Below are 12,387 nucleotides of genomic sequence, written 5' to 3' on the forward strand. Positions count from 1 at the left end.
AAGCCAGGAAATTCATTACGACGCCAAAGGGTTGTTAAAAGTTAAAAACAAAAACCTAAAACTCTCTTAGGCTCACTAACATAAGACAGAATAGTTGTTTACCTAGTTGCAGAAAAGATCCCTCGCTGCTGACAACCAAATAATACAATTTCACAGTAATTCAGAGATAAGTATGAACTAAAAGTCCAAGACAATACTTCGTTTTACATGACTTTTCAATAGAGAATAAATAATTTTAAAAGTGAAGCTTTTTGCAAACATGTCACTTTAAAATGGCAATACAAGGAGGCTTTTTACGAACTCCTCACCTTTAAACTCAGAATGTGTGCCTGGCTTTGCACTTTCACAGGCTGCACATTGGGTGGCATCTGCTTTATTCTGCACTAGGCACACTTCACAGTCCCAGCTTCCCTCCGGTTTCTTGAACATGTCCAATCCTAGGCATCCTCCAGAGGACTGTGACTCAGGGACAGTGCCGCTACTTGAATTTGAGGCAGGTACCGAATGGCCTAAAAAATAGTGGGGAAACACAGGAAAATTCTAATTTACATTATGTCAATATCTTAGTGACATCGCTAAGTCTAAATGCTCAATTTTTATTAATGTTTCCGATTAGGATAGAGAAAATGCCAGAAATGTAAGCATTACATTGTGAAAAACAGTATAGACAACTTAGAGTTCTTTGAATCTTATAAACGAATAGTTCACACTCACCTTGCTTCGTGATAAGCACCGTTTTTACCCCAAGTTGGAATAGTAGCCACAAATTAGGGAAAAAAATCATATTCACGTATCAGAATGTAAAAGGCAATTTTTCTTAAAATATTTTTGTCAAATGTCTTCAAACGGTATAGCATTACAAAACATTAAGATATAAATTGTAGGCACTATGGTTAACAAAGAAACTACATAGCCACAGGCCACATTAAGTTTAAGATTTCAAAGCACAGGTCTCTGCCTTTGAAACCATCAATTTTGAATTGAAGTGTTCTATTGTCCGCTTTGCAGTTCAACTTGACACCACCTACTGTGTTCGTGGCATTTCTGTTATAAGCTAGCCATTTAAAACAGACATTTATTAAGCACCAAAATGTACTTAGGCTCTAGGGACTTAAAGATGAATAAAGTGTCATTTCACTTTTAAAGGTGTTCATGGCCTAAAAAGGGGAAATGCACAGTAGCACCATCACCCACATGGAAATAAATAAATGATCTAACACAAGAGTACAAGGAAGAAATGACGAAGGGCAGAAGGAGGATCCACAAAGGTGAGATTTAAATCTTAAGCAGAACTAGCAAATAAGTGTGGAAAGGTGGCAGTACAGGAAGAATGGCTCAGCAAGGCACAAGTATGAAGAAATACAGCGTTAAGAATGGAGCCTTTAGTTCTGGAACCTCCCACTTCTCTAAATGGTCTCCTGTTTATGTCACTTCTCCCAGTGACCTGAGCTCTCTGTTTTATTGATATATTCTCTTCCATCTAGCCAATAAAATTGCTCCCCAATGTTCCGTCTTTGATTCACTTACCCATCTCACAAGCTCTCATTCACTCAGAAAGTTTCATCACTGACAAAACAGTTTCCTGACTTGTACCTGCAATCCACACTTCTGAGCTTCATCCCCGTGGTCTCTTTCCACTATTCACCTGATTAGCTCACCTAATGGCTCGTCTTCCCTGACATATTTCTGAAACTTTCTTCATTCTCTTTTCCTGATTAGCCGTCTGCTGCTATTCTAGTTCATACTCCCCTTATTTCTTGAATAAGAGCCTTCTTATTGAGACCTCTGGGTGGTCTCTTAAATCCATCCTTCCAAGAAGCAACCAGTGCCATGATTTTCCTCTGTGGTTATTCCTTTAAAAAAATTAACTGTTCCAAAGTTTTATTGCTGCCACTCCCTGAAGGTAGCAGACCTCTGTTTTAAGCTGTGTTCTCTATTCACTCTGCTCACAAACTTTCCATCACTTTTATTCCCAAGACATATTCGAAAACTGTAGGATGACTCACAAATCTGTACCTCTAGACCCGAGGGTCCATTATCAGTATATGCAAAGGCCTCACAAATACCTGAAAGTCAATGTCAGCAGCTTGAATCAACGTGTCTTCCACTACACCTTATTCTACATCCTCACCCTGATGTGATTTCCTTAGGACACTTCACCATTATCTTTGCCTGTATTTTCCACACAACTTCCTAATCTGTCCACCGGTCTCCAAATTTTGTCACCTTCAAATGTATCCTTCCTAAAGCTACCAAGTGATTTATTAAAATACAAGACTGACCATATCAATCCTCCACTTAAAACGACGGCTCATCTTTCACAGGATGAATTCAAAGTTCATTAATACATGTATGAGCTTCCTTTGTTTGTATCTCACAATTCACTGCTTGACTTAAAGTTTTATTCTTCCTTCAACTCACAATTTCGCTTTCCTGCATGCATCAGGGCTTCCTTATTATTATCCTTTATTTTTTAGGGGAGGAGGGTGTCAGGCAGGAAGAGAAAGATAATTTAGAATGAAGATTCTGAAATCTTATTGTAATGGAGACGTCAGGTAGGAATTAGAAATATGCCTCAGCCCCTGTGTTCAGACAGGGAAGGGTCTAGGTTAATAAAGCAAAGAGCTTGTCATTGTAGAGATTAAACTATACATAAAAGTCCTGGGATGCTTTCATTTACTATCCATGTCACCATATATTTGTACCAAATAATTATATACCAGTACTACAAAAACAGCACAGTCATTTTCAGATGTGAATCTTTAGTAACTCTAAAATTTGAACAGAGAAACAGGAAAAAAAAATCAAACCTAACTCCATTTTTCTCGCTACCTAAGTTCACCTTTTTTCAGTGATGATTCAGTAACTGACTCTCAAGGCAGTCTCTCTGGCAGACAGCATACAGATACAGGTTTCACCAATACTATGCAGCCGCAGCCCTTGAGTAAAGCAATTTGTCTACCTCTTCATGAAAACCTTCCCTCCAGCCATCCTCAGTTGTACTTAGAGAAAAACAGACATTGTACTAGTTTATTCTGCATAATAGTTTCAAAAAGATTGTCCCGTTCTAAGACTTTCAGTACCTATAGCATCAACTTTGAAAATGATCATGAACAGTAACAAGTTTCTGATAAAAATGCATACAAAGATGAGAGTAAAGTATATACTAAGGCTGATTAACACACGGCCTGTCCTAAATTAGCATACACATCTTGCCCCAAGCAAATGATTTTAACCTCAAGAAAGCTTAGAAAATTTAAGATATATGACGTAATGCTCATCCCAAAACACATATTCATGTTGTTCTTAGTGATTTGACAGAGAATAAAATAAAATGTTCTACGGATATAAGCAAAATCCTTCCAAACAGCCATAAACTTACCTGGTTTCTCAGACATACAGGACACACATTTCTTGTCTTCTGCATTATTATAAACACAGCATACTGGACACTCCCAAGATCCCACGGGCCTTTTGAATTTATCTCCAAATCCCAAGGCACCAGTGGTCACAGTGCAGCCTGAAGATGAAGAAGCCACGGTGACAGCACTTTCTGAAGCCACTGGCAATGTAAGGACTCGCTTAAAACCAGTTCCAGGTTTTGGTGTTTCACAAGCTACACATTTTATCGCTTCCGGTTTATTTTGCACTAAACAGGTATCACACTCCCAAGTTCCTACTGCTGGTTTAAATTTCTCTCCAAAACCTGTCCCAGATGCACAAAAAGTTGGTCTGCCACTTTTACTTGGTGTTCCAATTCCAGTCTGTTTAGCAGTATCGCTTGGTGGCAATTTTGTTGCTTGACAGGCAACGCACTTGTTGTCTGTCACTTTGTTCAGGAGTAGACAAGTATCACACTGCCATGACGATCCAGCTTTTAAACTTTCCTCACACCCAATTCCACTAGAAGAAAAGCTACTTATTGCTGGTCTTGTGTACACTACTGGGCCTGTGGTGGTAGGCTGAGCCGCAAGAGAATCTGTCTTCGGTGATGTGAAACCTACCGTGGGGGGAAAGAGGAGTGAAAAGAATAAGGTAGGAAGGCTTTGAAATCAAAACATTCACGAAATGTTACTACTGGGAGAAAACATATCAACTTTATTGATGAGTTAATACAATCCAAGATGGACTACTTAAGAGGCGATTTTCACCTGAGCACTATTTATTCACCAGAATTATTAAGAGACACTTAGACGTAGTTAAAATCTATGACAGATTTTTTACTTATAAGATATCACTTTTTCTTCTAGAAGTTGTACTCATTGTAATTCAACCAATATCTATGTTTAGGCTTTAATTTTTAGTAATTTAATGACCTATGCTAGCATATATTTTTGCTACACTATGTTTTACCTTCCTGATGTCAGACCTACATACAGTATATTTATAGCTTTCCTCCCTCATCTGTCTCTCCTTTCAAGTGATTCCCTGGCTATACCAAAAGACTTCAACGTCTATCTTTGAGTTTCATCCAGTTTTAATCCACTATTGTGGTATCGTCTACTTTCAGTCAAAACCAGCTGAATTGTATAGATATGGCCACTGTACAGATATCCCTCCAAAATACAACAGAGTGGGAAGAATGATTTTAAATTGTACTAAACTCTATGGAGCTTTAAAATAGAAACAGTTCAGTGACAAACATGATAACAATTTCCAATACACGTGTCACAACCCATCTGGTAAATCCTAGAAATAGGAGGTGTGACACAAAAATACAGTGAATATTTAAATTTAAAAAAAAATTATTACAGTAAAACACACATTGCCATTGATCCACCTCAAAATACTCCCCCTTGCTTCGAACACACTGATCCCATCATTCTTGCAACGTTCTGATTCAGAAAGTCCTCTTTAGTGAGTGTCTTCACTTTATCTTCCATCATGACAAGGCTCCGTGTCACACATTGCTTCTGGTAGAGAAATTTCTGTGAAATAAAAATATTATGGTATTTCCTCATCTACCTTATTCACCGGATGTGAAACTGTATGACTTCTGGCTCTTTCCCTAAGTCAACATTCTCATGAAAGGAAAACATTTTCAGTCATTTCAGGGCATCAAGGCAGCCATGATGGCGTAACTAAAGAAACTCACAAAAGAGGACTTCCAGAATGGCTTTCAGCAAGTGGCAAGAACGATGGGATTAAGTGTGTTCAAAGTGAGCAGGAGTATTTTGAGGTAGATTAATGGCCATTTTCTTTTACTGGAATACATTTTTTTTTATTTAAAAATTCACTGTATTTTTTAATCACACTTTGCACAAAAATTAAGATCCAGTCAATCATAATGGAGCACAAGCTCACGCTATTCAAATACATTCCTACACACCGTGGCCAAACAGTGATTCTAACAAAATTGCCTCAAATGACTCTACAAGTATAATCTCAGAGCCTTTCACATTGTTATACATTTTGTAACCACCGGAAGTATATTTAGAGAAAGTATTCATGTAGAACCATATAACAGGAGGAAATAACAGGAATAACAGGAGGAAAACAGTTTACGTCCCACCAAAACTGCTATCATTGAATTGATTCACTGAAATTACACTTTATTTGTGGGAATCACCTTTCAATCCTTTACTTTGGACCAATTAACTTTTATTTTACTCATACCAACAAACTCAGAGACCCGTTTCTCCAGCCTTTAGCACCAAAGGAAAAGAAAATTGGAGAAGAAGATATAGAAAGTTGTTAGAGATTCTTTTTTTTTTTTTTTTTTTTTTTGGTAATAGTTTATTGGAGCCAAACTAATGCCATATGCAGGGGGGCAGGAGCTCAAAGGCTCCTTTTAAGAAAGTTTCCAGTGCTACCAAGAAATAATTCAATCTAGAGCTAATTTTAGCATAATGGCAAAACAATTCCACATACCTCAGTTACTCCCAGTGGTCAACAATGTACTATTTTGTTAACGTGTAATTTGAGTACCTAAGGTTAGCAAAATGTTAACAGTAACCATCTCAAGGTATAACAAATTTCTATTCTTTCCACTTTTTCAGATTTTCCTGATTTTTACTATTTACAACTCCGCCAAATTTTTAACATTTAAAAAAGCTAAAATGGGAGAAGAATGGGCATTATGAATGCAAAGTATAATTTATTTGAAGGTAAACTGTATGAATTTGACGGCCTACCTACTACTTGGTTCATTCTGGTATGGTCATTCAGGAGTTCTACCATATCTGCATAAATTCATCTAAATTACTGAGACTCCTACAGGCAGTATACTCATCTATAAAATGAGAGGGCTAGACCAAAAAAACCTAATTCTTCTAAATCATATTGTAGAAACCAACTTTACTTTGAAATTCCTGTTCTATTATACATGAACACATCTACTGAGTCTAAATTCTTTCTGAGCTACTAGATTATCTTATAAACACTGGCACATTTTTATATTATATATCACAATGGAACTTGTGACCAACCTCTTTCATTTCTGGTCTGAAAGCTTATTCCTATTTGATGACTTCTAGTCATTACCTTCAAATTGTTCCCTACTAGCTTTTACATCTTGTTTCATGTAAGTACTGTCCCTATTATGTTTTGGAATTAGCCAATTTTTGTTAGCCTTGATGTTAGGCACGCGCGCACACACACCCCACAATAATCGGAGTAGAACAAGGCAGTTCATGTCTTTCTCATGAGAAAGACACGTCTAAACATATCAACAGGTTCTTTACTTTTACTCTATATTAGGTTGTCTCTATTAATAGGTAATTCATTTTCTCATTCTATACTTGCTTCAGATTCTCCTTCTATACTTACCTCTCAGAGATTTCATTACAGTACAAAGTCCTTGATTTCTAAAGAAAAAGTTTCTAAGATATTTCCCCCAAAAGAATCACATCTGACTACATCTACATTCAGAAGTCAATCGCCTATCAAATTAGCCACAATTGTTCAAAAGCCTAACGTACACCACAAATGACATTAAAATAAGATCATGAGTTCATAATTAAGATTTCAAACTATCTCAAAGATAGCCATTATCTTACCAGGGTTTTTCAAAACATCTAGGACACTTCCTTCTTTCAAGATTATAGCAGGTCTCAAAGGGCTCTCACAATCTTCATCTAACTGCTTCTTACAGCTTGAACTCTTTACTGCAGGGGTATCTTGAGCTGTAAATTTTTTCATTAAAAAAATATTATGCCAAGAATAAAAATCACTGCACTCCAGTTAAATGCATTAAGAAGACATGGAAAAAGTCACTGTAATTCAAAGATAGTAAACAAATTTAAAAGTGCAGGGTTAACTTGCCAATTAACCCAATTAATAGTAAAAATACTATTTCCCACACTATACATCTGTCCTCCAAAAAGGCAAAAAATAGAAACTATAATTATTACACAAATAATTTTACTGGTAATTAAGAAAATCAAGCTGAAACACTGAAGAGGGTATGCAACTACATAAAACTGACAATATATTCCATGAAATATATAATCAGTAAGAGAAATTTACAGAATTGATCAAAAAACCTTAAAGAGTCAAATGATCGAGTCATTTCATTTCTAGTAATTCACCCTGTGACTGAAAATATCCTTCAGTTATATTGACAGCCTAAATGATAAATGCTCAATAAAGGGATGGTTATATAAATTACAGAATATTGACATGATGGAATGATGTGCAGCACAAAAGTCCTTCTTAAAAGCATAGTTAAGGTGGGTCAAAGATGGAGATTTAGGTAATATCCTTCAGTTATATTGACAAATAAACGTTATGCCTACTAAATCCCATGATCACACCAAAATTAGAAATATAGAACAATCAACTTCAACATCATCTGAAGAATAGCTGAACAGAAACCCTGTAACTAAGGATATAGAAAGGCCACATTGAGGCTAGTACAAGGAGCGGATACAAGAAATGGGCTGACCCCAAATCCACAGACAGTGGTTAAACACTGGGAGAGAAACCTCACTGGACAAGGTCCCCCAGAAAGAGGTCGGTGTCCCAGGTCCACAACGGACTCCCCAGCTGAACAGTCTTGTGTTGGGAAGAAGAGTTCCCATAATATCTGAAAGTGAAAATCAGCCAGAATTCTTTCTGTCCATCCCAATGAAACGGTAGGCAGCTGGAAACCCAGAAGCCCTCTTAAAAGGCTGGCACACAGACTCACTTACTCGGTCTCCAGTGGAGAGGCAGCATGTTGAACCCTTGGCAAAGGACCAAATCTTGGACCACATTGATCTGGTAGAATCCAGACCCGCCCAGCTACTGCTGTATCACCAAAGGTACTCTCATACCGGGTACACCAACCTGGCCCACACACCTAAGGAGGCTGTCTCAAAGGCTGAGCCTTAGGGGCAGCTGGCAGGTGGTAATATGCTTAGGGTACCCTGAGCCTTTTGCTAAGATGCTCCAGGCCCAATACTGGGGCAGCCGACCTTAGCTCACAGCGAGGCCACGGCCACATGCCACCAGGTCCAGTACAAGTAGGAGCCAACCACATATAGCTTTGTGGCTCTCACCAGGTAACTGCAGGCGGTAACAGGCAAGGCTGAAATTGGCCAATACAGGAGCCAATGCCAAGAGACACCACAAACAACATACCCTGGGGCCAGCCTCAGAAACACCAGAGCACTACCTGGTAAGCCCAACAAGCGGCACACTCTAAAGAGGCGGGGGTCTCAAGAGACACAGAGTCCACAGCAACGAATACCCCTTTCTGGGGTCACCTACCACACAGCAGTGGTCATAGCCAATTCTCACAGTCCGTCAACCTGGGAGTCGATCCCACCTACTGAACCACCAAAACAATCCAGGCTAACCTACAACAGGAGAAGACACTCAAGGGAAACCCCTGGAACGAACACGCGCGCGCACACACACACACACACACACACAGGTGATCCGGGAGATAGTGCCATGCACACACAGGACACATACTACATAGGCCATCAGAAAAGACTGAGAGACATAACACATCTACCTAACACACAGCATCAAACAGAGACACAGAGACGCAGTCAGAATGAGGAAGCAAAAAAACATGTCCCAAATAAAACAACAGGAGAAACCTCCAGAAATAGAACTAAATGAAATGAAAGAAACCAGAGCAGAGTTTAAAACACTGGTTATCATAATGCTTAAGGGGCCGGCCCGGTGGCTCAGGAGGTTGGAGGTCCATACTCCAAGTTAGGGAAGGCTGCTGGTTCAATTCCCAATGGGCCAGTGGACTCTCATCCGCAAGGTTGCCGGTTCAACTCCTCAACTCCCACAAGGGATGGAGGGCTCTGACCCTGCAACTAAGATTGAACACGGCACCTTGAGCTGAGCTGCCGCTGACCTCCCGGATGGCTCAGTTGTTTGGAGCGTGTCCTCTCAACCACAAGGTTGCCAGTTCAACTCTCGCAATGGATGGTGGGCTGTGCCCCTGCAACTAACAATGGCAACTGGACCTGGAGCTGAACTGCACCCTCTACAACTACAATTGAAAGGACAACTTGACTTGGACAAAAATCCTGGAAGCACACACTGTTCCCCAGTAAAGTCCTGTTCCCCTTCCCTAATAAAATCTTAAAAAAAAAAAATGCTTAAGGAACATAGTGAGAAATTTAATGCAGGGATAGTAAGCATAAAAATGGCTAAATAAACCATAAAGAAGAACCACTCAGAAACAATAAATACACTAAGTGAAGTGAAAAATACACTACTAGGACTCAACACCAGATCAGATGAAGCCAAGGACTGAATCAGCGATTTTGAACACAAGGTAGCACAAAACACCCAATCAGAACAACAACAAAAAGATAGTTTAAGAAACCTGTAGGGTAACACCAAGCATAACAACATTCTCATCATAGGAGTACCAGGAAAAAAAGAGGGAAGAATAGATTGAGAGCCTATTTGAAAAAACAATAATGACTTAAATCTTCCCTAAGTTGGTGAAGGAAATAGACATACAAGCCCAGAAAGCACAGTCCCAAAAAAGATTAACCCAAAGAGGCCAACACCAAGACAGATCATAATTAAAAAGGCAAAGGTTAAAGACAAAGAAAGAAACAAAAAGCAGCAAGTGAAAGACAACTAGTTCCTTAACAAGGGAGCCCCCACAGGCTGTCAGCTGATTTCTCAACACAAGTTTTGCAGACCAGGAGAGAGTGCAAGGAAATATTCAAAGTAACGATTTTCCAGACAGAAAATCAACAAGAAGATAGCGACTCTCAATGACACCCTAGACCAGATGGACTTAATTGTTATTTTTAGAGTATTTCAACTCAAAGCAGCAGAATATACTTTCTTTTCAGGTACACATGGAACACTTTCCAAGATAGTCCACAATAGGCCATGAAACAATTCTCAGTAAATTTAAGAACACAGAACTCATATCAAGCATCTTTACTGACCACAATGGTATCCAACTAGACATCAATTACAAGAAAAAATGAAAAACACACAAACCTGTGGAGGCTAAATAACATGCTACTAAACAATGAATGGGTCAACAATGACATCAAGGAAATCAAAAGATACCTTGAGACAAACAAAAACGAAAACACGATACAGCGAAACCAGTCCTAAGAGGAAAATTCATAGCAATGCAGGACTGTGTGAAGAAACAAGAAAAATCACGAAGACACAGTCTAACCTTACACCTAAAGAAACTGGAAAAGGAAGAGCAAATAAAACCCAAAGCAAGAAGGAGGAAATAATAAAGATGAGAGTGGAAATATTAATAAACTGTTGCCACGCAGCAGCCTACCCATCTGTCTCCTTGTACCTGCCCCCAAAGAAAGGAGAGTCTGTGAGACTGATTCTTTCAGGGACATTGCTTCACATCTGTGTTTGCACGTTATGTCTCCCTGTTTGGTCCTAAAAAGATGGCTGGTCAACCAATGATGAGTAAGATTTCCCACGGGGAGGGAGGGGGACAACTCAAGCCAGGCGCAGTCGAGTGAAGACCAACAGGAGAACCCACGGTGTTCGTAGAGGTGGGCACAGGCCCCCACTTTCCCCAAGCTAAGGAGAGCCTCTGCCTCTGTGGCTGCATTCCTTCCCAACCTGTAAGGGAAGTAATTCAATGATGTGCTCTCCATCTATTCATATGCATATAGGTTTTGTCCTTTGAGGAAATACAAACATCCGGAGACTTATGGTTCTGCTGCCTGCAAGCAAGGGTGATTGGCTTGAATCAGTTTCCAATTATGATGTGTGGGATTCACAGATCTTGAGACTGACAAACTTTATCTCCTTTACTTCCCCCACCTAACTAGTAAATGCTAATGCATAGGCCCAATTCGGGGCATCCAGTCATTGAGACTGGGGGTCCCTTGTTCCTGCTTATAATCTATCATTGACTACTGTCTTTTCTTAACCCTGCACCGCCCTCCTTGCTCCCCACAAATCTAGTCGCGTAGGACGTGAGAATAAATGAAATAGTCTAAGAAAAATGACAACAGATCAATGAAACAAGAGCTGTTTTATCAAAAAGATAAACAAAATTAACAAACCCTTAACCAGATGCATAAAGAAAAAAAGACAGAATAACTAAATGTAAAATCACAAATGAAAGAGAAGTAACGAGACACCACAAAAATACAAAAAACAATTTCAGAAAATACTACCAGCAGCTATATGCCAACAAAGTGGACAATATGGAAGAAATGGATAAATACCTACAAGCATACAATCTTCCAAGGCTGAATCAAGAATTAAAAAATCTGAAGAGACTGATTACTACCAACAAAATCAAATCAACAAGCTCCCAACAAACAAAATTCCTGGATCAAATGTCTTCACAGGTGAATTTCACCAAACATACAAAAAAGAATTAAAACCTATTCTCCTCCAACTATTCCAAAAAATTCAAGAGGATAGAAGGCTCCCCAGGTCATTTTAAGATGTCACTATTACCACGATACCAAAACCAGACAAATGCATTACAAAAAAGAGGAAGGAAGGAAGGAAGAAAGGAAGGCAGGCAGGCAGGCAGGAAGGAAGGAAGGAAGGAAGGAAGGAAGGAAGGAAGGAAGGAAGGAAGGAAGGAAGGAAACAAAAACCACTATAGGTCAATATCCCAAATGAACAAAGATGCCAAAATCCTCAACAAAAATTAGCAAACTGAATTGAGAAATACGTTAAAATCAATGATATACCACAATCAAGTGGAATTCATTCCTGGTATGCAAGATTGGTTCAGTATCTGCAAATCAACTAACGTTACACAGCACATAAACAAAATGAAAAATAAGAAATCATGTGGTCATATCAATAAGTGCAGAAAAAGCATCTCACAAAATTGAGCATCCATTACGATAAAAACTCTCAGCAGAGGTAGACTAGAGGGAACTTATCTCAACATAAGAAAGGCCATAGATGGCTAACCCACAGCTCATATCATACTCAATGGGGAAAAGCTAAAAGCATTCTCCTTAA

The 12,387-nt window shown here is 39.0% G+C and overlaps 1 protein-coding gene across 2 annotated transcripts in view; it reads right to left on the reverse strand.

Annotated features, from left to right (window-relative positions):
* Positions 1–12,387, reverse strand: part of NUP153 (nucleoporin 153) — a 75,411-nt gene that overhangs the window by 13,991 nt on the left and 49,033 nt on the right. For both annotated transcript variants that reach the window (XM_081057436.1, XM_081057437.1), the window contains 3 exons: positions 6,999–7,124; positions 3,383–4,000; positions 309–509 (listed from right to left, as the gene is read on the reverse strand). In XM_081057436.1, the coding sequence (XP_080913562.1) occupies positions 309–509; positions 3,383–4,000; positions 6,999–7,124 (945 nt within the window). The remainder of the gene's footprint in view (positions 1–308; positions 510–3,382; positions 4,001–6,998; positions 7,125–12,387) is intronic.

Source organism: Rhinolophus hipposideros, assembly GCF_964194185.1.
Source record: "Rhinolophus hipposideros genome assembly, chromosome: 8".
NCBI classification, from domain to species: Eukaryota; Metazoa; Chordata; class Mammalia; order Chiroptera; family Rhinolophidae; genus Rhinolophus; species Rhinolophus hipposideros.